Raw genomic sequence first — 24,443 nt, forward strand, 5'->3', positions numbered from 1 at the left:
GCTGCCCGCCCGCCGCGCCTGCCGGGAAGCGCGGGCCGCCAGGGGGCGGCCGCTCCCGCCGTGCCCCGCGGCGGGGGCGCGAGAGGGGCTGAGGGGAGGGAGGGAGCGCGTGAGGGTGCGAGGGGGTACAGGGGCACGGACTCGGGGCACACAGCCCCTCACAGATACGGACTCGGGGCACACAGCCCCTCACAGATACGGACACGGGGCACACAGCCCCTCACAGATACGGACTCGGGGCACACAGCCCCTCACAGATACGGACACGGGGCACACAGCCCCTCACAGATACGGACTCGGGGCACACAGCCCCTCACAGATACGGACACGGGGCACACAGCCCCTCAAAGATACGCACACTGACATGAGGCACAAAGCCCCTCACAGATATGGACACACACACGGACACAAGGCACGCAGCCCCCCTCTTCCTCTCCCCCCATAGCTCCTCCTATGGACAGGGACACACACCTGGACACAGCCCCTCACAGACAGGGACACGGGTCACACAGCCCCTCACACACACGGACACGGCGCCCGCTGCTCCTTGCACACAGACAGCCCCACAAGACACCCCTTATGCCCACCCAGCCTTGCACACGCCTGTCCTATGCACACCCAGCCTGTCCACACCCGCTCCTGCACACATCCAGCTGTGCGCACACAGACTGTCCACACCCAGCCCCTCACACCCACCCTGCGCACACCCCCCTTCCATGTACACATGCCCCTAATGCAGCCCCTGCACACCTACCCTGTGCACACCCACCCTGTGCCCTGCACGCCCCTGACACCCACACAACACTGGTGCACACACTGCAAGCACAAACACCCAGCTGCACCCCGCAGTGCCCCCCAGCATCACAACAGGCCCTGCAGCCACCCCTGCTCCCCACGCCAGGTTGCCACCTGTGGAGGCAGCAGGCTGGTCCCTGTGGGACCGAGTGACCCACTGTCCCAGCCCCAGAAGCAGGTGCCCCCCAGCAGCAGGAGGCAGCTGTGCCCCACATATGTGCCCAGGGATGCACCTGCTGCTGAAGCAGAATTGTTAAGAAAGCAAACCTGTGGGCTAAAATCAGCACCATACTCTCACACTTGTGAGAGATGCTCGGCCACTGTGCCCACCTTACGGCCATGGCATTTCCTGGGGAGATCGGGTTGCAGAAGAAGCACAACGGGTGGGCAAGAAGCTGACCCTGCTCATAAGGTCTTGCTTGGCCACAGCAAGGCAAGGGGTGCAGGAAGCCTGGGAAGCAGTCAGGACAGTGCAGATGGGCTGGAGTGCATGTGGAAAAAATACCTTTGGTGGGAAGAAGCCAAGAGTCAGTGCAGGCAGCGTATGTGATCCCAGCAGGAAGGGTAGCAGCAGCCTGGGGGCACCTGGCCACCAGGATGGAAAGTGGTTGGAGGGCTAGGAGGCCTGGCAGTAGGGTCCTGTAGGTATTGAAGGAAATGAGGGGAAGAGGAATGAAGGGATGGGAAAAGCATCCTGACTGCATATGAGGTTTGCCAAAACCCTTCTACGGAGATCCTGGTGTATCCATCCTGGTGTCGTGGCATGCAGGAACCTCTTATAGAGCAGCACAGGTAGCAGCTGTGCTGCAGCAGCAGCTCTCTCCTCCACCTCCTCCCAAGCCTGGGTTTCTCTCAGGACTTACTGGAGATTTTGCAGAGCAAATCCCTAGCAATCCGGAGGAAACACTTGCTTTGTGTTCTTTAGCAAGACGGCTGCCGTCTTGGCAGGAGGGCCTGGTGCCTTCCAGCGACAGCAGGTCACGGCCGGAGGTGGCCCTTTGCCGCAAGCCCTGAGGCACCTCCTTGCTCCAGCCAGAAAACTGGCTCTGAATTCAAGAAACACCAAGAGCTGGCAAATGCTGAAAAGGCAAAGGCCAAGATCTAAGGCCAGGTTGCTCCTCTGAGAGAAGTCTGGACGGCAAACTGCCTCCACTCCCTGTCCCCCAGGGGAGGGAGGAAGAAGCCACTGATGAAGCCCCAGGCCAGGCTGCTCCCAGAGCTGTTCTGATTTGGTGGTGCAGCCCCTGGCAGGGCCAGGTTTGGGGAGCGCCACAAAGCCAGGAGCATCCTTTAAACTCACCCTGCAGAGCCTGCATCGCACAGCCCAGCCCGAGCTGAGAAAAGGCTCATTTTCCCTGCACAGCCAGCAAGCAAAAAACCACCCATGCAGTTTCAAAATGAGTGCAGGAAATCCTTTCTGCCTTTATGCAAATAGTCAGACAAGTGTTTTACTGCGTGTTTACTCTCCGGCTGTGCACACCTTCCCCTCAGCTTCCCCCTCTTTCCCTGCCTGTTCTCCACACGCTTCTCCTTTATGGATGCTGCAGTCTGCTGTAGCTTTTGTCCCTGACAGGCAGCGAGTGCAAAAGAACCTGATGCCCATCCTCCCTGTGCACAGCCCCTCGCCAGCACCAGCTGCACCCAAAAACCTGATCACCCCCCGCAGCCGAGGCACAGCCCCTGGGCAATGTGGTGCATCTCCTCCATGCTGCAGCACTTTGGAAACCCCGGGTCTTTGTTTGGGCACAAAGCCACCACGGTGGCCATGCAGGCAGGGGAAAGGGATCTCCCCCTTCCTCAAACCAGTCACGGCCACACAGGCACCACCACACTCCCACAAACCACGGCCAGAGCAGCTTTAAAGCCAACCCTGTGCGTTGCCAGCAGGAGAGAGGTGGGGCTGCTGCTGGGGAGCTGTTAAAACCCATCTTGCACAAAGAACAAGAAAGGAGCTTATATCCCAGCAAGAGCTTTTCCCCCTGACAAATTAGCAAAGCCTCCTGTAACCGCACAACCAGCTTCTTTCTTACGTGTTTTGGCATTTCTGCTTTCAATACTTTATAACTAAAGAACTGAGACATCAACAGATGGGGGGAAACAGCCCTGACCTGAAACAGCACAGACTGACTGCCAGCCATTTTAGATGGGTTTTAAATCTCACACAGAACAAGGCTGCCAGAGCTCAGATACAGCCTCCCCAATGGCCATTTCCAGGAATGCCTTTTCCTCTGTACAGGAAGGAGGCAGGAGGTTTTCTCTGATCAGGAAGGTGTTTTCAGCCTCCTGACCTCTCTGCCTGCAGGACACCACAGCAGCCAGCCACCCCTGCCAGGCTGTGAGCCACTCTGCAGGGCCAGTTCACTTTCTTCTGTTCATTTTAAACCCCAGCTTCCTGCCATGACCCCTCACATCCATCAGGGCAGGAGCAGAGAGCCCCAAGAAGGCAGCAGCATACTGGAGCTGTTGTCTTATAGCAGGGCTCATTCCTCCCATGGATTTTGCTGCTCTTAGCAATTTAGGGAAGGGCTGGTTGTTAGCACTGTTTCCCCCTTGCCCAGTAGCAGCAAGGAAAGGTGCTGCTTTCTCTAGATCATAGAAACACCAACTCCAAGAAATAAGGAGTCATCTGTACACCAGCAAGGCCGGAGGGAGCTGCCCATGACAATTATTTTGAGATGTGTCTCATCGTGCTCCCAGTAGTGGACAAATCCTGCTCCTTGCAAGGCAGACTTGGTAAGCCCAGCTCCCACCCTGTGCCTTAGTGTCAGCTACCCAGGAAGGTGAGCTGGGCAGGGATACAGGACTTCTGATCGATGTGTTCCCTGCTCCTGCTGCATTAACAGCAGGCAGCAGACAGACACAAGGTGGCTACTGGCACCAGTATCAGCATTGTCACACTTGCAGCCACACTCCAGCTGTGCCCATGGCACAGGGAGCTGCTGGAGCTCTGTCCTGCTCTTCCAGGTCTCCAACTGCAAAAGCACAGCCAATGACTCGGATGAGATTTTCTCCTGGGGAAGTAATTACTTGCTTTCTACCTCCAGAACCCCCTGCATGCTCCATGCTCAGCCAGCAGCTCTCCAGGACAGGCTGAAGAACCACCTCCACCGCAACAGGGAGCTCAAGACAGCACGAGCCCTTCACAGCATGGCTGGTGCTGCTGGAGCTGAACTCACCTGGGCTAAGGGATGAGCATCCCTACACCACTCCCAGACCTGGAGGACACTGCAGGAACTTGGCTCTCTGCCATTCACCCTTCTAGGGCTGGTTTTCCTCCCAGCCCACGCTGCAGTGAAGGGACACCCACCCCACAGCTGTCTGGTGCTACATCCATGACTATCCCGGGCAGGGAGAAGAGTGCTTTGATTTAATACACCCATTTGTTAAAGGCAGACACACTTGCTCTAATAGCACAAGTCAGCCACAACCTACCTACAAATGGGCTCAGTAATTAAAAAGTATCAGAGTATTTTAATTTGTGGAAGGAAATCTGGTAAAGTCTCCATCCCTTATGATCTGAAGGTTTCAGAGCAGAACAACTTTACCTCCTTGGGACAGTACTCATACCTACCTGTGCATCCCATACTTTTTAAGAGTTGCAGTGCTGTCACATAGAACTTGAATTCGTGCTCTCCCTCACTCCAAGCTGCACATTTAATTAACTAAGAAAACATTATATACACACTGACACAAATGGTTACCTGTGTGCAAATCTTTGGCTGTAAAGCTCATGTTCTGTTTCTTATCTAAGGAAGGTGAACCTTACATCACCCTGACAACACCCACCCTGCTGTTTGAGGAGAAACTTACTCACTGGCCAGTACTGAAGGACATTTTAACAGATGAAGGAGTTATGATCCTCAGCAAATGTCTGCCTGAGGCCATGGTCATGTTAAATCTAGGCCTGGAAATCTACTGTAAGGCCAAAGACCTTTCCCTAGACCTGTTATCTTTCTGACTTCATTTACACTTTCCCAGTCTGCAATACACATTGAGAAAAAGGATCAGGATTTAGTTAGAACAAGTGCTTCTCAAGACATAATCATGCTGCCTCTGATCATCAGCTTTGTACAAGACACTTACAAATTCTTCATTTGTACTTGTTAAACTATTCAGGCTTCCCCCACCTGAACATTATGTGAACAAATCCTCTCAGATACATAATTAAACAGTACAAGAGAAACTGCACTACCACTTCTAATAATTAAGTCAAGGAAAGCAGAGACAGACAGCCACTGCTCACTAAGAGAAGCAGCTTGGTCTCATGCTTTTCCTTTCATGCAGCCTGAGCAGAGCCAACCCATGCACGAGGGTTAAACCAGACGACCCTCCAAGGTCCCTTCCAAATAAAACTACTTCATGATCTGCCTGCCTTTCAAGTGACCCGACTCACACATCCCCTTAAGGTTTTTCGAAGCACTTACAGGCAGAGGCCGTGGTTTTTAAATAAAAGTTTAATTCCTTCATCAGGTCTTAACTTTGAACACAAATGCTGCTGAAAATCCTCTCAGCGCTGCTCCGCAGTCCTGGCTCTCAGGGCAGCAGCAGGGTGGCAGCAGGGGCTCCCGTACAGGAGGCGGAATCACGGACTCTCGGGAGAGCTCAGTGCAGGATGCAAAGCAAAGAAGCGAGAGATGCACAGTTTCCAGACAAAAACACCAATTCTTATACAAAAAAAAAAAAGAAAAGCCCTACACTAATAGAAGTGTTAACGTTGCCACAGGACAGGAGTTTAGGAAGGGAGAGAAGTCTTCAGTAAAAGGCACAACTAAAGAAGTACTTCCCTAGATTTTAACCAAGTCTTTCAGTTAGTTCCACTTATACCCCAGCTCCCAGCCTCTCAAAGCCATGCTGGTTACTCTAGAAAGTAATTTCAAGTTCCTTCTTTTCCCTTTTTCCCTTCCTCCAGCTCAAAAACAATTAAAAGAGGAGTGCTTATAAAAAAAAAAAAAAACAAACCAAAAAAACCCCAGAATAAAAATGCTTGGTCTATAAACCGGTAAGAGTTCAAGAGAGACTCAGCAGTTTACCTTACGATTGTCTGGTATATTTACTAAGTATTCAAGTTTCAGATGATACTTATTACATCTAAGAGCCTCAGCCAGCTCTAGTTTTGGTATTTTTCTTTCAGGCACTTTGTGGCCTGTCAGGTTGGTGTTAGATCTGCAGTTTTCCCAGTACTTATGTATCACCAGCCTCTTCAAACCATTGCTGCGAACACTCCTGAGCAGCATCACACCTACTCCAAAGGTGTCTTTGAGTTCCATAGCCCTGCAACCTGCAGTGATCCTTGCCTTAAGATATTTTGTGAGGAGCAACACTTTGAAGGCAAGGCAGACAATGAGCAGGACAAACAAACAATGTGTCAGTAACTTACAGGACTGCAGGCAATGAGAGGCTAAGCCAGCTGGACACAAAGCTGTTGTGTATTAGGTCACCCCAGCGTCTGAGCAGGCACTTGCTAGATGCAACAACCATGCTACTGTGGCATAAAGAGGCTTGGTTTACTACTGTACTGGTAAAAAAGGGTCAGGGCTTTGCACAGCAGGTCAAGGTGCAGCTGCAGTACATGACAGCAGTCCTCTAGTTGCTAGCAGGGTTAACAGGAAGCTGTGAAACTGAGAAGCTGGTTTTAGCCTGTACTAGAAACTGAAGCACACAACCACCAAGGGTCCTCTATGTAAGAGAGAAAAGAACACTTGTCCAGGATGCACCTTCCCCACTGAGCTAACACAGCCCTGCACAGACTCTGCTCTCACCTGCACTTTGCTGTGTAGCACACTAAAGGGCATTTAATTTCATCAGCAATAAGAGGAATTCAAGTTTGCAAGCTACACTGATCTCCTTTCATGGGAGGAAGCTGTAGCAGAACCACCTCCTAGGTTTATCCCAGGGCTTCAAGTAGGGTCAAGCTTGGCCAAGACACAAACCTTCCCCACCACTCTCCAAGGGCTGTCAGGTACAGAGTGGTAAAACAGCCAGCAGTCTCTTGGGCTCTTGCTGTAGATCCAGATCAACATGTCCTAGGGAGCTCTACTTCCCAAACAATTTAGGGTGCACATGCCAGATCATCTAACCCTGCCCACAGACAAACCCTCTCCCTTCCCCCCTCAAAATAATTGTGGCAATTAGCCATGTGTCAGTCCTGCTCTCCACAGACCTGCAGAATTGAGTCAACACTACTGATGAGCCCCATGCACAGGGTGGCTGGTGGAGTTGGAGTGTTACAGAGATGAGCTTCCCCCCTCCAGCCTCCCAGTGTTGGGACCAGGGCCAGTAAGCCTGACTTAAGCAGGAGCTGTGGAGAACTGCACTGGAACAAGCAGAGTCTTCTACTGAACTTTACAACAAGCTGAACAACTTTTGGTTTTTTTAAAAAAAAAAAGCCATACAAGCAGCAGCTGACATCTGTTGTTATAAAGGGACATGGCTGAACAGGTAGGAAACAGATTCCCCGTTATGAGTCCTCCTGATGGCCTCTGCAAGGATCATTGAGATGTCAATCACCTGGAGGGGAAGAAAGGTGGATCAGCATCACTGGGAAAAGACATCAAGTCTAGAACATCATCTGGGAAGTTAGGAAGAACTTAAAGAATAAACTCATCACCAACATTTATAACGCACTAGATGGAGGCAAATAACTTCTACACAGAATTGGGATTTAATTACATATAAGCCTGAAGATACTCTACATATAGCACTACAAATATTATTTGACTGTTGATCTCTGTCAGTGTTAGAGTCTATTGCCACTTTGCTTTGCTGAGACTCCCTAAGTCTGTGTACCCCAGGCCTCACTCTGTGTAGCTTGCAGAGAAGTTAGAGGAATCTAAATCAAGATTAGATCCCTTCCTCTGAGCCAAGAGATTTTACCATCGCTGCCAGCAGTCTGAGAAATGAAGCTGCTGTGCCACAGCTCAGCTCCTGGGTGCTGTGCTGGCTCCATCTGGTGGGGTCAGACAGGAACCAGGAGGGAAAGTCGAGTCTCAGTCAAATCCCAGCTCTGAGTCCCAGGAGCTAAAGCATTTCTATATATGTACCCTCAGTAAGAAGCACCATGTTCGTGGTATGTTAAGGAAACTAAGTGAAAACCATATTTAACATCTCTTTCAGATAGTTTGTCTACGAAGGGAAGCAAAAAAACCCTCAAAAGCTGCAGAGCAGACAGAGCATATGACTCATGAGAAATCCTTTAGTTCTGTATTCCTCAACATGGAACATCAGACGTCAGAGTAAAAGAGGTGTTAAATGAGAGCCTAGAAAACTGCTCCATTGCAATCTTTGGCTACAGCTATTTACACACTGATTGCCAGTTTAACATTTTGCCTACACCAGCTGTAGTGTGGAGCTTGGAAAGAAGTTGAAGCATCAGGCATGCTTTAGATGTTGCAGGAATATCATCCAGAAGTTAGTGCTAACAAAAATGCAACCCAATAGCAGTTTGCCATCAGCTTGTAACGTACTTCCAAAAGCTTAAAACTGCAGCTTCAAACAGTTCAGCTTCCCTTCCACCAGCAGCCCAGTAGTGGGGAACCTGCTACACTCACACCACAGTACCAGCTGAGTCTGAGCAGTGCCAGTCACTTTCCAGAGCTTCTCCAAATGCCTGTGTCCTAGATATTTGTGCTGTGAAGCCAAGGCCCATCTGGAATTAAATCTGGCCAAGGATGTCAAGGACAAGATGAAAGGCTTTTTCAAACACATCAATAACAAAAGGAAAACAAAGGATAATGTGGGCCTGTTACTAAATGGAAGGAGGACCCTGGAGACAGGGGATGCAGAGAAGGCAGTTACTGAATGCCTTCTTTGCATTGGTCTGCACTGACAAGCAGGAGACCAGGGTAAAGGAATGCTGGAAGGAAGACTTTCCCTTGGTCAAAGAGGATTGGGTTAGAGAACACCTGGGCAGACTTGACATCCACAAGTCCCTGTGCCCTGATGGGATGCACCCCCGAGTGCTGAGAGAGCTGGCACACATCAGAGCCAGGCTATGCATGATCATCTCTGAAAAGCTGTGGTGATCAGGAGAGGGACTTGAGGGCTAGAGGGAAGCAAGAAGGAAGACCCAGGGAACTACTGGCCAGTCAGTCTTGCCTCAGTCCCTGGAAAGGTGATGGAATGTCTTATTCTAGAGGCCATCTCTGTCTGCAAGGATGACAACAAGGTGACTGGGAGAAGTCAGCCTGGATTCACTGAAGGTAAATCATGCTTGACCAACCTGATTGCTTTCTACAATGAAACAACTACCTGGGTGGGTGAAGGGAGAGCAGTGGCTATTGTCTAGCTTGACTTCAGCAAGGCTTTTGACACTGTCTCACATCCTCATAGGCAGCTCAGGATGTGTAGACTGGATGAGTGGACAGTGACACGGACTGAGAACTGGCTGAAGGGCAGATCCAAGAGGGTTGAGATCAGTAGCACGGGGTCTATTTGGAGGCCTGTCACTAGTGGTGTCCCCGGGTTCTATATTGGGCCCAGTGTGGTTTAACTTACACATCAATGACTTGGAGGAAGGCACAGGTACCTCCTCAGCAAGTCTGCTGGTGACACAAAGCTGGGAGGAGTGGCCAATACCCCAAAGTGCTGTACAGCCCTTCAGAAGGACCTCGACAGGTTGCAGAGATGGGCAGAGAGAAACTATCTGAAGTTCCACAAAAGCAAGGGCAGAATCCTGCACCTGCCAAGGAATAACCCCTGGCACCAGCACAGGCTGGGGGTGACCTGCTGGAAAGCTCTGCAGAGAAGGACCTGGGGTCCTGGGGGACAACAAGCTGTCCATGACCAGCAGTGTGCCCTGGGGCCAAGAAGGCCAGTGGTGTCCTGGGCTGCATTAGGAAGAATGTTGCCAGCAGGTCAGGGAGGTGATCCTGTCCCTCTGCTCAGCCCTGGTGAGGCACATGTGGAGTGCTGTGTCCAGTTCTGGGCTCATCAGTACAAGAGAGACATAGAGCTTCTGGAGCAGGACCTGAGCATTGTGCTGTGGAGCTGTGTCAGCGCCAGAGGGCACACAGCCAGCTGCTTGCTTACATTGTGGCCCCATTAAATCAGAGATCTGATCTAGGTAAGACAAGCCCTGAAAAAAATTTACTTTAATGAACTGTTTGAGATGAGCTGGATTAGAAGCTGCATTTTATCACTGTAACCTGTTACCCCACAGCAATAGAACCAAGAGAACTAGTCAACACTGACTGCACTACCAATAAAACTGTTGTCAGCATTAGACAGTATTATGGGATTTTCACCCCCAACAGGTGAATAGCCAAGTGTTACCACCCCCAAGGAGTGACAGAAGAGAAAGCAGATGCTCACCTGGATTTTAGGGCACTGCTTCATCTTGTCCTCCTGGGGTATTGTGTTTGTGACTACAACTGCCTCAAAACAGGCATTGTTGATCCGAGAAATTGCTGGCCCAGAAAAGATCCCATGAGTTAAGATGGCATAAACTTTGGTGGCTCCAGCTGACACAAGCCTACGAGGGGGAAGTAAAGGAGAAGGATGATTAATTCTCAGCAGGTATTAAGCTGACATAAATGCTTAGGAGACAGGCTACCTTTGATTCCCCTCTTCAGCCCACTACAGACTTGGGGGGGAAAAAAAAAAACCCAAACAGTTTAACAAGTACCATGAAATCCACCACAGGCAAAGCAAACATTGAAAAGAACATTATTCTTAGCTCTGGAACATTTGGAACAGATCATACAAATCACCTTCTGTGATTTTGCCTACACAAGGCAGCAGATATTTAATACTGTGTTAATACTTTTACACTATATTTAATAGAGTATTTAACACTGAGTTAATATTTAACTGCATTAATATTGAATACTGTATTTAATAGAGTATTTAACACTGTTAATGATGCTGCATATGCTGGTGGTTTCTAGTGTAGAAGGCTTGAATGATATCAAAGTTTGAAAAGTTTACTTGTAATAGAAATTCAGATGTATGATCTTCAGCTGATGGACCAGACAGCACCTGGTTCTACCTGGCATGGCCAGTGCTGGTCTAATCTCCTTTCTACACAAGTGATTGTCTCCTTTCAGCACAAGTATTTTTCAAATAATAAAAAAAGGCACTATGGTTTTCTGGCAGAACTTTAACTGGGCTTTTTACTCGTTTTGTATGACACGAGATAACCAAGGAGCTGTAGGAGACTTGGCGAAACCTGCCGTGCAAATCCTCTGATTAACTCGTTACACGGTGTCCCCTAACAATGGGTTTCTGAGTTAGCAGAGCAGCAGGCAGCCCCACTCACTTGTCTGCAGCGTGGCAGATGGTGCCACACGTGTCTGCCATGTCATCCACCAGGATGGCCACCCTGTCCTTCACGTCCCCCACCAGCACCATGCGATCCACCTCGTTGGCCTTCTTGCGCTCCTTGTGGATGAGGGCAAAGTCTACATTCAACCGATCTGCAATGGAGGTCACTCTGAAGAGAGAACAGTTTCCAGACAACACTTAACTCCACAAAGCAGCTCCAATCAAATCCCTCTTAACATGAAGCACAAACTGCACTAAGAGAAGCTGTCACCACATCTGTTGCTGCTCCCAAGCAATTAATAAAAGGCACTCTGCCACCTTAGTTTCCCTTTGAGCAGCTGAGCTTGCAATCTCTGGTATAATCTCTCCCAGTGACAGCAACTAGATTAAGATAAAGGTCTTTCATCAAGACCACTGTAAAATAATTTGCATTTAAGGTGAAAACAAACGTTAACAATCAAGTTCAGCAAACCTGAGGTGATCCAAACACTTGGGAAGTTGTCATAACAGTACACTGTAAAGGCTTAAGGCTATGACAGGAATCTACTTGCACTCTTGTAAGCATTCATTGTGCACAGAAGCACTGGTACAGTGACAGTGGCAGGAGTACACAACCAGGAAATTCAAGTCCACCACCTCACATTTATTTATTCCTGTTAAAGTGACCACAGAACGACCTTACCAGAGGGACCTAAACTTCATATATTGATACTGATGAACAGGGAAGAGTTTGAAAGCATTAAGACTGGAAGGAACAAAATACACACAGCACTAAGAAATTCTGCACTTGAGATAAGTAGACTCCTACCCCCACTAGATCAGACTTATCACTCTGGGAGTCCTACACAAGACTGTCAAACTGAACTCTCCACTGAAGTATTTGGCTTTGCATATCTCCTTAAAATATTGCACCAGCCAACATCGACACATTTCAGTTTAAGTGGCTTTTGAGAAGGTTTTTTCAGGATTCAGATTATATCTGGCTGACTTGGCACTTCCCATACTGTGTTATGCAACAAGCTACAGAAATAGCTGAACATACAGGTCTTGACCAATACATGGACCACAATGAAGCTGTGGAAGATGTTCAGGGACCTACAGTGTTAGTGCCTCCTGGCTGTTTGTAACACACCACTTAAAGCACTCTGAAGATGTGAATCAGATCAGCACACATTTTGGTGGGACAGTCCTGGATTCAAGGACACATATGCATCCCTTTGCTGTTCACATGTAGCCCTTACATAAAAGCATCATGGAAAAGCCTAGTTTCTCCCCAAAAGCACCTAAGAACATTCTGAACTGCCCACAAACTGGCACGTTTGTCTGCAGAAAGATGGGAGATTGTCAGGCTATCAAAATAGAAGTGTGCTATAACATATGCTGCTGCTTTTTAGAAAGCAACCATCTATCTTCTTCGCTCTCAGGGAAGAGGAAGAGTGGCAGCAGGCTTAAGGCACAGCTAAATATTCAAATCCAAGGTAGTACAGTAAGAAAAGGCCTCAGTAGATTAAGCTTCATTCTGCAAAGAAAACAGCCTGGATAAAAATGCATCATTAACCAGCAGCAGTCACCTTGTCTTGGCACAGCTACACTACTTCCTTCTTCAACCTGAGTAACTACTCGTCTACAAAAAATTGTTTCAGTCTGAAGGATGTAGCAATTGCACAATTTCTACCTATGCAGCTGTAATCCTAGAAGCTATTTAATTCCCCATGTAGCCCAAGAAACCTTCTAAACACTCCCTAGAAAGCATACCTGACCACTCTTCACTAGCTGTCACAGACTGTCTGGGAAGGCAGCCTGGCAGCAGGAACACGTCTCTTAAAAACAAGGTCACGAGCACTCTTAGGAATTTGAGTAGACACAGAAGCAGCACCTCCAGCTGCCTGTCTGACAGCTTACCTCTTGGCTCCACCAGCATCTGGTGAGACAATGGTGCAGTTCTTCCACTCTGCAATATTCTCTTTGATCCATTTCAATACAGCAGGCTCGGCATATAAATTATCAACAGGGATATCAAAAAATCCCTGCAAGGAAGACAACAGGAACAGATGTAGCTGAAGGTCACGTGCCAGAAAGAGCTGTAAGAAGCCTTCTATGTGGTCAGCTATGTAGTCATCACCTTTCCACAGCTTTCAGCTTTCTTTTTTACTTCCCTTAATGTATGGGCAGTAGCTTTTGGGATACACAGAATAGTAATGTAAGAAGTCTTCAGAGCCAGGAATAGTTTAGCAGCGTAAGTAACACTTTACATCTAACACCTCCACAACATGGAACTACTTCTGTCCTAGGGGAGTGCAGAAAGCCAGCATCAAATGCACTCATTTCCAGAGCAGCTGGCTGCCTGTTTACAGAGTCAATCTCTAAAGCTCATTACACAAACTGTTCACATATACAAAACAGGCTTGAGCAACATCTGCCTTTAAACTAATGCAGCTGGTTCCACAACATTACAGTGACCCTGCAGAGTCCTCCAGGTAAACTTCAAAGGTCGCTAAATGACAGAAGTTAATCCTGGAGCAATAGGCAGGAGAGTGGGGGGCACTTAATCCAAGGTACAGGGGTAACAGATCCTTCCTACCATTATTCCTTCTGTGCTCAGCAACAGAGCAGCTACAAGAACCAGGCTGGAACCAGCCAGATGCTGGAAGCACATATACACAAATTATTCCTTTAAATCTCACCACTGCTGCTGGTGAGAGGTCAAGCCTGTGGCACACATCAACTCTGAGCTCTTAAGGAGTAATGCACCCCCCTTGGGCTCGGTTATTTTATGATCTTTCTGAAAGTCTTCTCAGCTGTGTCCCCGTGGATTTTATTTTTTTTTTTTTTTCATCTGAGACAAAATATTTCTGGGCAAATCATACTGAAGTGTGAATGACTGCACTTTCAACTGTTAAAAAGACAGCCAGGCCACCTCCTTCACCAGGCAGTAGATACCTTACCCCTTCTGGATTCAGAGTTTTCAGCCACACAACAGACATCCCTCCCTCGGCCACACCCCCTCTCAGTTGCACTGAGTTTTCTTGGTCTCAGGGCATTTGCTCAAGGTGGAAAGAAACAAGACTAAAAATACAGCTTGCAGCTGCTCCTCTCCCTGGCACACGCTCTTGAGAGTTTCCTTACACAGCTCTGGTCGTGACTTAAATTGCTTTGTGGGACTATTCTGTTCATAAGCCAACAAAGCCTATGAATGATTTTCAATTCACCAGCAGCTCAGGGGAGAACCAAAGCCAACTTATGTGGGAGGGTGGCACTGCTTGGATACCAGTGGAATTGCCCATCTTGCCAGCAGCAAGTTATCAAATCACTGTCCTGGGCAACAGAACCCTCACAAGCAGCTGTGCCAGGACATGTGGGGGCAGAGCTAACTGCTCTCTTCTCTGTGGCAACCCAGTAAATATCAGAAAGCTCTACTCTCAAATTCCTCAAAGTTCTAGTTAAGAATACACAGTGTCACTGAGTGGCAACAAAGCTGCAGTGATCATTTCTTAGCCCAACTTTCATTTACACAAGACTCAATATGCTTGGTCTGATCAAGAGCGACTGTAATTTCATTTACAGATGAACCTCCTCACCCACCTCCCCACCCTCTTCTGACTGATGCTACAAGTCCCTTCCAGTCCCAAATTCCCAAGTCTTGCACTGCTGTGCCTAAAAAAAAAAAAAAGCAATGACTGGAAAGCAGGGCAGTCCAGAAGCTCAGCCTTAAGCTGGTAAGTACTTCCCTGATTTTAGCTCCTACCTGAATCTGAGATGCATGCAGGTCCATGGTGATTATGTGGTCTGCACCTGCCACAGAGAGCATGTTTGCAACCAGCTTGGCAGAGATTGGAGCTCGACTCTAGTACAGAAAAAAACCCAGATTTTAAGACAAGTTCAACTCCTCCATCAAGATGTCAGCCTTCTGCTTCCAGGCAATGATTCACAAGCAGTTACTAAAAGGAGCACTCATTAACATCGCATCTTTTCATCAACTGGTGATTAGAACTTGGTGTATTTTCAAAAAGAACTAGATCTTTATGAAAAGATGAATTTGCAGTCTGACGCCCTGAAGTTCAAAGAAATTAAAACAGGTTGAATACGCAGAGGAGGAGACAAAACTTCATCTGAAGCCCATCCAGCAGACAGGACTTTCAAGGTGTGCATTCACCCTCCCCACAGAAACCCTTTGCCACATCCCTTACCTTGTCCTTTTTGTCCTGCCGAGCGTAGGGGAAGCAGGGTATGACAGCTGTGACTCTGCTGGCTGAGGCAATCTTACAGGCATTGATCATGATGAGGAGCTCCATCAGATTGTCATTGATTTCACCACAGCCACTCTGCACGATGTAGACATCCTCCCCTCGCACACTCTCGCCTATTTCCACGCTGGGAACAGATGAGGAAGGGAGAGTTGTAGCCAAATACACAAATTAAAAACATAGCCATTACCTGTGCCTGCAGAGCAACCAGGGCACTGCATTGCCAGGGGTCTGTGGGGGACAGTGTCCTATAATCAGGGCTGTTTAGCAGCAACACTGCTGTTTGCTCAGTAGCTATTTTACAGCACTCACTCATCAAATCTAATGGTCCAGCCAGCAAGGCTAAAAGCACTCAGCCTGTACTCTTGATCTCAACACAAGCTGGGCATGTAAACACCCCAGAGCAGGCCTTGTTCCCCCTGAATCACAAGTACAACCACCTCTAAAAGCAGCAGTGTAAAGGAGGCAAGGACCATGGCCAGTCAGCAGACAAAGCAGAGTCAAACTGCTACCAAAGCTACGCTGCAGCCAACCATCAGATTTAGAGCCATAACAGCCCTTCACTGGCTCAAACGGAGAAGCCCTCCAGCCATTTCCCTCTGGAAAGGCTTTTGGGGTTAATTTCCTTCTGGATGCAATGCACACTAATCCCTGCTGATGAAGGGACTGAACACAAGCCAAAGGTCCTGTTTGCCAGCAGCAAAATGCCAGTTCCAGTGCTCGTATCGAGACACCTGCACCAGACACAGAGTGGGAAAGGCAGCAGCAGCCTTGGGGGTGAGGCTTCATATGGGGCAACAATGCCAAAAAAGGATTAATCACTGAGTATTTCCATCATCTTAGTTCAGAGGAGCCTGCCACAGATCTGGAAGTAACCAGAAGTCAGTCCACTGAGGACAAAGCTCTTCCATGGTTACTTTCCTGTTGCACTGGAGGTGCTCACCCACTGCAGACTGAGGCCACATCCAGCTCCATGAACAATCACCCACCCCACTCCTAATGGCTTCACTTACAGAGCTCCTCAGGGTGGAATTCTAATTTTAATATTTCTTTCTCTGCTCTTTCTCTCCTCTTCAACCCGTTTTTGATGACTTTTAGTTATTTATAGTCTTACTGCTCAAAATCCACCAGTGAGCTGCTGTCATTACTGCACACTGACCTACAGCATTCATTAGTCTCTTATGGAGAGTTTCAGTCAATGAGAACTCTAAAATGTAACAGCAATTAGCACACAAATGTCAGCTCCAACTGTACTTACTAGTAGACTAATATTAAGCTGATTCAAGAGACTGCTTGTCAAAAGTATCTGAATTATTCCATTAAAACAATCTTGCTCTTTCTGGGATGCATCTGCTGCCAGTTTATTGGGCTAAATAAGATGTCTGTTAGGTCTTTAAGTCACATTATCTGCTGACATAAGAATCTTCTGGCCAGCCAACTGGGTGGGTAAAGAGCAGTTAATAAAGGACAGTGAAACAGTGCAAAGGCTGTAAATCAAACAGGCTCTTTTCCCATCTCCTCTACAACTCTTTGTACCACCTCTGAAGTTTTCAATTACAGTCAATACCCATGCAAGAGAAACTTGATATTCTATGCCACCTGCACATCCTGGATTCTCCTGGAAAATAAAAAATACTGTCTCCAGAAGAAAGGAGCGGGCTGGGACAATCAGTCAAGGTTCTTCATACTATACTGCGTGGTGTAGACATACTCAGTGTACTTCTTCAAAGCAAGCTTTAAGAGCCCTGAACAATTTTTAACCTCTTTTTTAGCTTCATGTAGCTTCTATGCCAGCAAGGCTTACAAGGCATAGATATGTAACTTAAGATGAATCCTAGGTTTCAGAGCTTGGGGGGAACACAGACTGCATGACTGGGTTGCATGATGGTGTGAGCCTTTCCTCTTTCCTGAACAATTTTATCAACACTTTTAAGTAGCATTTATCAGTATTTTTAAGTACCAATACTTTTCAAGACTCTGATGCTCTTTAGAGTAGTTTAAAGGCACCAGCTACACGCTAAGCACAAAACTGTCAAGCATCAAGTCATCGCAGTCTGGACTAAGGACGAAGAGCCTGATCAATGCAGGTGGAAGCTCGGGAACCGTCCCAACCGTCCCCCTGGCGTTGGGGCGGAGGGGGCAAGGTCCGGCTGGCCAAGTCCACGGCTCCAACACAAATGCACGTGCAGGAGCCCCGCACCGCCCCGGGGAAACCCCAGACACGCGGGTGGGAGTCCGTGCGGGGCAGGCCCCGAGTGCCGGGGCCCGCACATGGCTCCGAAGTCAGAGGGCACCGCGGCCCGACCTGGCCCGCACGGAGACCCGTCTGTGCCCGCAAGAAGGGGGCGGGATGTCCCGGAGAGCTCCGGTGCAGCGGGATCGCAGCGGGATCGCGGCGGGAGCGCTCCAGGGACGTGTCCGAGCGCGGCCCCGCCGCTCGCCGGCCGGGCCCGGCCGCAGGGCCCAAGAACTACAGCCCCCATGAGCCCCCGCGCGGCGCCCCGCGGGCCCCCAGCGCCGCAGCGCCGCGCGGCCCGCCGGGAGCTGTAGTGTGGCCGCGCCCCGCCCCGCCTTACCATGTCTCCTGGTTGCTGAACTTCTTGGTAACCACCTTGCCCAGCTCCAGGCCGAGGCGGTCGGCGATCTTCTGCGACAGGTCCTGGTGCGAGCTCCCGCTGAAGATCTTGATGTTGGGCATGGCGGCGGTTGCACCGGCGGCGCCGCTCTTCCCCTCGTGCTGCTCCTCGCTCCACCTCGCAGCGCCCGCGGCTGCCGCGCGGGGACCCGCCCGCCTCCTGCGCGGACGCAGCACAGTGGGCGCAGATCACGCCGGCCGTCCCTACACCGCCATCTTACCCCTTCCCGCCCGCCGCGCCAACCCTTTATAGCCTCCCCACCCCGCGGACACGCCCCCGCACGCTCCCTATTGGTTTCTGGGCGTTCGGGGGCGTGCCCCGCCTCCCCCGCGCCGCGTCGGTGGGCGTGGCTTGAGCTCTACCCCCGCCTCTTTGGGGCGGGGCGTGGAGCAGGAGACTGCCTGCGATTGGTCGCTGTCTGCCGGCCTGGGCTGCGATTGGCCAGGCCTGCCCGCTCCGGCGGCGCTGCCCCACGTGTCGCGCGGCGGGCGCCACCGTCCCCCCCCGGCGGCCATGATGGCGCCTCGTCATGGCGGGGGGAAGGAGGCGGAAAATGCCCCCGGTGCCGCCTCAGGGCGCTGTGCCCGCGTCCCCCGCCGGCCCAGGGGCGTCCCCGCCGGCGGGAGCGGGGCCCCGCGGCGCCGCGGCGGTGTTTACCTCAGCATGCCGGCCAGCCCGCGCCCGCTGCGTCCGTCCGCCAGCGCCCTGCGCGGCGCTGCGCGGAGCTGGCGTCACCCCGCGGGCCGCGCGTGAGGCGGTACCGGGTGACACCGGGTGGCACCGGGCCCGCCGCGCCACCGCCGGGCCCCGGGAGCGGGCCCTGCCCGGGGGCACCGAGCCCGGCGCTGCGGCGCCCCCGGCTGTGCCCTCCCAGGGGTGTTTTTATTCTGGATCAGTGTTAAAACCCGCGTGGGTGCTGTTGGAACAGGCTGTTTAAATTCTGAGGGTTTTTTCTTTTTTTTTACATTTATAATCGGTGTTTTGTATTCAATTTTATACCCAGTTATATGTAATATATAATTTATACCATCATCATCATCATCATCATCATCATCATGGCTAGGCTTCGCAAACAAAGATTTAGGAAGGCTCTATCCACATTTATTACAGGCACACTGGTGGCTAATGAGGCCAATACGAGATAGACATATCCAATATAATTTATACACTTACATAATTAAGGTACTTATATATAACTAATAGATATACATACATATAAAGGTGTATATATATATATTAGGTATAAATCTATCTCGTATGTCTAATTATATATATATTATACATACCAAACTACTGACTAATACCCAATTAGTCTTCTGTGAATGATCACCCTGTACGGGGTTACATTATGCAGATTAGTTTATCTTTGGCAAAAAATAAACTTGCTTAACGGCTTTTAACCTTTAAACCTGGATTTTTAACCTTTAAACCTGGATATCATAGAAGGTTCTGAGTTGGGAGGGAATCACAAGGAACTTGAAGTCCAACTCACAGGAGACCTCCCCCCCCAAGAATCCCACCAATGTGATTTTTATTGTGGTTTATTCTTGTTCTACATTTCTGATCCAGTCTCCAGTCATTGTTAATAGGCCAATATAGTCCTGTATGTTTTTTAAGACTTAATCGTCTCAACTTACCCTTTACTGTTTTTAAGGAAATAAAGTAATTTTAACTTGTATGTGTTATTATAAACCCCTGCAAAATAAAAGACCCCCGTGGTTCATCACAGGAAGTGCAGGAATTGATAATTGCTCACATTTCCAGTGTAATGATGACATTAAATGAGTGATTATTTGCTCTCTGTCTGTGCTTGTTTGTTTCCCCACACAATGAAGGAGGAAGATTGACATGTATATATAAACATACAAAAAAAATAAATATACAAGATAAGCCACAAACAACTTCTTGCAATTTTCATGCAGTTGGGTAATTCCTACTGGTGTTACCTGACTGTCTCAGAGATAATAAACCCCCTGCAGTGAATTTAGCAGGGATAAGTTATTACTTGGAGTCCTTGAGAATTCAACCAGAAGAAATAGTCCAGAATTCTCAGAGGCTGATCATGTTTTCATTATTTCATCTTGCAACTATCCTGGCCCCAAATGCTGCTGCCACTATCCCCAAAGACCTGTAAATTAATAACTACAAAAACATACTTTGGGGAGGTTTTCTGTAACACTTTGTAGAGCATCATTAAACTTGGAATTTGTCTAGACTAAAATGGATTTTGACTCCCAGGTTTGGCATTAATGTAGTTGGAAATCAATATATGGTAATTTTGATTTTTTTGGTGTGACTGTCAGCAGTTGTGAAATGCTGTGGCAGGCAACAAGTCCAAGGAATGGGGAAGGAGGAATGCAGGCCTTTGCTTCTAATTTGTTGGTAAACACTGGTCATATTAACAAGCAAAAATCATCTTAACAAACAAAAATCATCCTAACAGTGAAGAAAAGTTCACTGTTGGGTGGCAACCCGGTGTTTTGAGCGATGGAATTTGCGGATACCTCCCAAATTTCTAGCACCACATTCTTGCCCCAAATCCACATCACTGTAGCCAGGACTCCCAGACTTTGGTCTGGAGGGCACCTTGATTTTAAAATATTTGCTTCATTCTTGGTTTAAATTCCATTTCCCCTCCTCTGCTCTTGAATACAGAACGTCTCCCGTGCCCTGACATCCCAGTCCCCTCCCAGTTCAGTTGTGAACCAGGCACTGGGAACCCGAGCCTGAAGGCAGCAGAGGGTATATTAAAACATGCAAATGATGCCTCTCCTTGATGAGCTCTGCCTGATTTTCCCTGCACAGGACTTTGGAAGCAGCATGTCTATCAGGTTCCTCCTGGCACCACAGAGATGGGATTTGCAGGAGTGAAAAATCTGACCAAAAAAAAAAAAAAAAAGAAATTAGATCCTTAATCCTTGAAACCAGAAACTGGCAACCTGTTACCTGTAAAATCAAAGATTAATTGGGTTTTTTTGCCTGTTCTGAGCTGGAGGCCAGGTGTGTTTTCACACACACCTGCTCCCCTCAGTGTTTCAGCCTCCACGATGCCTTTGTAGGTCAGACAGCACTTTGTCCATGAGGACAAAAGTCCACCTCCCCTAACAATTCATCACTGTTGCTCACAAAGCTCTTGGAACAGGATAACTTCAGGGATTTGATTAAGGAGAAGCTCTTAATGCATCAAAGTCCTAGTTAAACAAAGCCAAAAAAACTTGTCAAGGAGGTTCCTCAGCCACAGCTTGTCTTTGAGCAGTTTGCTTTGACATTAAGTGAAGAAGGGACAAGGAGAACCAGCTTTGAAGAGTGAGATGTTTATCTGGTTCTTGGCCTTAATGGGATTAAAGTAGAGACTGTGTGGTTGAATCCATTGAAAACCAAACTCAGTCTGGCTTGTGAGTCAGGTTTTCTGCCAAAGGATGCTCAGGAAAATGATCACAGCCTAAAGTCTGGATGAGAAAGTGCATTGGAGTGCCTCAGCTCTTGTTGTGGATACTCTTATTCAGAATTAAAGCATCTCATTCCAGTGGGCTTGCTTCATTCTGAAAGCAAAATATAATGAATCGAATTATTTACTTCCAATCTAAACGATTTTATTTAATTTTCCCGTGGTTTACAGTACAGGCAAGCAGAGTTGGTTTTGGTAGCAGAAAGGACAAGCTCATAGCCTGAGGTGCTGTGTTCCCTCCAGTTTTGTAAATTGTGAATTAAATTACCATCCAACTAAGGAGAACCTGAAAAGCACAAAAATGGGGGGAAAAAGAAAATTATTTACCTGATTCTGTGGAGATGCTCTTCATCAGAAACACCTTTGCATGTCACCACCTGAGAATGTATTTTCCAGGAAGTTTTAAGCAGCACATTATACAGCATCAAATTTCATGGTGATGTCAATCAAGACAAGTAGCCCTTGTCCCTCTCTTGGCACTTTCCTGCACACAATAGCCACTCAATTACCACCAGCCACTAATCAAGGACACATTTTCATGCAAAAAAGCCTGTGGGTGAGAGTTTTTATTTCTCTCTGTTGCCTTGTGACTCCCCTGCCTCACAGCCGGTTCCGTTAATGAATGGCACTTGAGGGCAATAACAAGAGGCTCGGCTCTTTGCCTCCAGCAGAAGCTGGAAAAAAGCGAAGGTCAAAAAGTGAGGGAAAGTGGAAAGAAAAGTAGAGGCAGAGAAAGGGTGGGAGGATGAATAGGAAAGGAGAGGCTGAGAAAAAGTTAAGGCCAAAAAGGGTGGAAGGGGTGGAAACATAGAGGCTCAGCACACCATTTGTCAGGAAAAGGTGAAAACTCTGGTAAATAAATGGTTTTGTCAAGTGTCCACTGGAAACAACACAGACTTAGGGATGAAAGGCTCTTTAAAAAGGATCCTGACTGGTCCCTGGTCCTAATCCTGGTTCCTGATCTTTCTACTCAGCACTTTTACTGCACCTTTCTGAGGAGCCCAGGTAAAACTGAGGATGGACCGCTGTTGCTCTAGGAAGAGGTGAATATTCATTAGATTCAGGAGTATTTCCAAGGTGCCTTTCAAAAGTGGGATTTAGTAGAGAGTTGTAAAATGTCCCGGACAGTGTGTGTAGACCTGGTGCATGTCCCCAGCCCTCTCATCTGTTTCCCCAACCCTTGGCATGGGCAACAAACCTCAGAAAGGCAAAACTGGAATTACTGCCACAAAAACACAGCTTTTAAATAACTTTAATAGTCCAGCTGCAGAACCTCCTCCCCCTCCCTGTTCACTCTGTATGTGGGGGACAAGTGACAGCAAGGGGCACCATCTCAGCTGGGCTGGGAGGTTGTGCAGCAGCTGCAGTGAGACGAGGCATCTGCTCATGCCCTGCCTGACAAAAAAACCTTCAGAAAAGTTTCATAACAAGTGTATGGACTGTTTTCATGTATACCAGATATGGTTGGGTGATGTAAACAGGCTGAGATACTTGTCTTCCCTGGCAGACTTCTCCCATGTCCAATTAAAGCCATGGTTGTCCTGGCCAGCTCCACTGTGACTGCCTATGTGAGGAATTTGTTAGGATATTTTACACAGAAATCCAGACACTGTGCTTTAAATGAGGATAAAATTTAGACATTACTCACTTCTATTTGCCTGTCGGCTCCCTTGGTCATGATGAAAGCAGCAGTGGGTCCCAGCTATTCAGCTTGCTCTGCTGTTGTATCTGGGGCTCCTGCAAGTCCTGTGTAGTGTTGCCAAGACCTTGGAGAGGATGGAAATCCTGACAGGAGAATGTGTCTGCTACGCCATGGGGATTAGAGTTCAAAGTGCTTTAAACCATGGTGCCCAGTTGTTGTCTCCAGCTGACAATGACCAGCAAAGTCCACCGAGACACAAAACCTATCTTGGGACTCCTGCTTGAGGCCTGCTGATTTTCCAGCTTCTGCTTTTGACACTTTAACCCCTGACAGCCAGGTGTCGTGGTTTAACCTCAGCTGGCAAATAAGTCATCATTACATATGGTGGAGCCTTGGGAAGACAAAATGCCATCACTCCAAACATCCCCCTCTTCCTCCTTCTCCCCCAGCTTTGTATGCTGAACATGACACTGTGTGTTCTTGGGTCAGTTGGGATCAGCTGTCCTGGCTGTGTCCCCCCCAGCTCCTTGTGCCCCCCAACCTCCTCGCTGGTGGGGTGGGGTGAGGAGCAGAGAAGGCTCTGGCTCTGTGTAAGCCCTGCTCAGTGATAACTAAAACATCCCTGTGTTAACACAAATCCAAACACAGACCCATACCAGCTACTGTGAAAAAAATTAACTCTACCCCAGCCAAAACTAGCACACCAGAAGGTCTTCTGCTTTTCTCCTGTGTTTTAGGGGGACCTGCAGTGGCCGAGTCTTTGTTCCTTTTCTGCTCATTGTCACTGGTAGAGCCTTGGCGAGGACTCCTTGAGAGTAGACAATTTAGAGGAGGTTAAGGGAGGGAACAGGCTATGGGGGTGCAGTGACATCAGATGGCCAGGAATACATCCTGTGGCTGAGCAGTGCTCCTGGGAGCTGTGAAGGTTCTGAAGGAAATCTGCATCATCTGTAAGGCTACAGCAGAAAACTCGGGGCCAAGGCAGTATGAGAAGGGCAGGTACTGCTGGTGTTGCTCTGAGAAGGTGCTAAAGGGCAGCAAACACAACCTGTCATGCTCAGGAAGATTGTTCTGGTGGGAGGGGATGCAGAAAAATTCATTTATCTTTCTGCACACACCCCTGCAAACAACACTGTCATGTTCCTTGCTTTGACTTCCTGGGCCACAGTGGCTTCAAAGTGAAGAGCTGGATGAGAACTAGCCAGTCTGCAGGTAGATAAACTAAATGGGAGGTAGATTTGGGAAAAAAAAATTACTTTTAATTCTCTGTGTTTTACCTGGACCATTTCGTTTAAGGGCACTTACAAATGCTGAGGCTGCAGGGACTACACCTTAAAAAACGAGTACAGCAACATCATCCTTCCTGGGTATGTACCAGTCCAGCTCCTCCATTCACAAAGGGACGTTTGGCTGATCCT

The 24,443-nt window shown here is 48.5% G+C and overlaps 1 protein-coding gene across 2 annotated transcripts; it reads right to left on the reverse strand.

The window, feature by feature from the left end:
- Positions 1-5,231: 5,231 nt before the first annotated feature.
- On the reverse strand, positions 5,232-18,175 carry PRPS1 (phosphoribosyl pyrophosphate synthetase 1). 2 transcript variants are annotated; one of them, XM_017819245.1, is made up of 8 exons: positions 17,260-17,384; positions 16,558-16,737; positions 15,243-15,426; positions 14,801-14,899; positions 12,958-13,082; positions 11,051-11,224; positions 10,105-10,264; positions 5,232-7,302 (listed from the first exon to the last, which is right to left on the reverse strand). In XM_017819245.1, the coding sequence occupies exons 3-8, from the start codon at positions 15,345-15,347 to the stop codon at positions 7,210-7,212; spliced, it is 756 nt and encodes a 251-aa protein (XP_017674734.1). In that variant the 5' UTR covers positions 15,348-15,426; positions 16,558-16,737; positions 17,260-17,384; the 3' UTR covers positions 5,232-7,209. The 2 variants fall into 2 exon arrangements, with proteins under 2 accessions (XP_017674734.1, XP_017674733.1); XM_017819244.1 differs by lacking the exons at positions 16,558-16,737; positions 17,260-17,384 and adding an exon at positions 17,876-18,175.
- Positions 18,176-24,443: the final 6,268 nt, after the last annotated feature.

Source organism: Lepidothrix coronata, unplaced genomic scaffold (assembly GCF_001604755.1).
Source record: "Lepidothrix coronata isolate B3197 unplaced genomic scaffold, Lepidothrix_coronata-1.0 Scaffold73, whole genome shotgun sequence".
Taxonomy (NCBI): Eukaryota; Metazoa; Chordata; class Aves; order Passeriformes; family Pipridae; genus Lepidothrix; species Lepidothrix coronata.

Coding starts and splice junctions, on each gene's coding strand:
- PRPS1 (XM_017819244.1), bottom strand. CDS start 17,997: ATGCCCAACATCAAGATCTTCAGCGGGAGCTCGCACCAGGACCTGTCG. Junction 14,900..15,242: donor GGCAGGACAAAAAGGACAAG/GTAAGGGATGTG, acceptor TTTCTGTACTAG/AGTCGAGCTCCAATCTCTGC. Junction 7,303..10,104: donor AGCAGTGCCCTAAAATCCAG/GTGAGCATCTGC, acceptor CTTCCCCTCCAG/GTGATTGACATCTCAATGAT.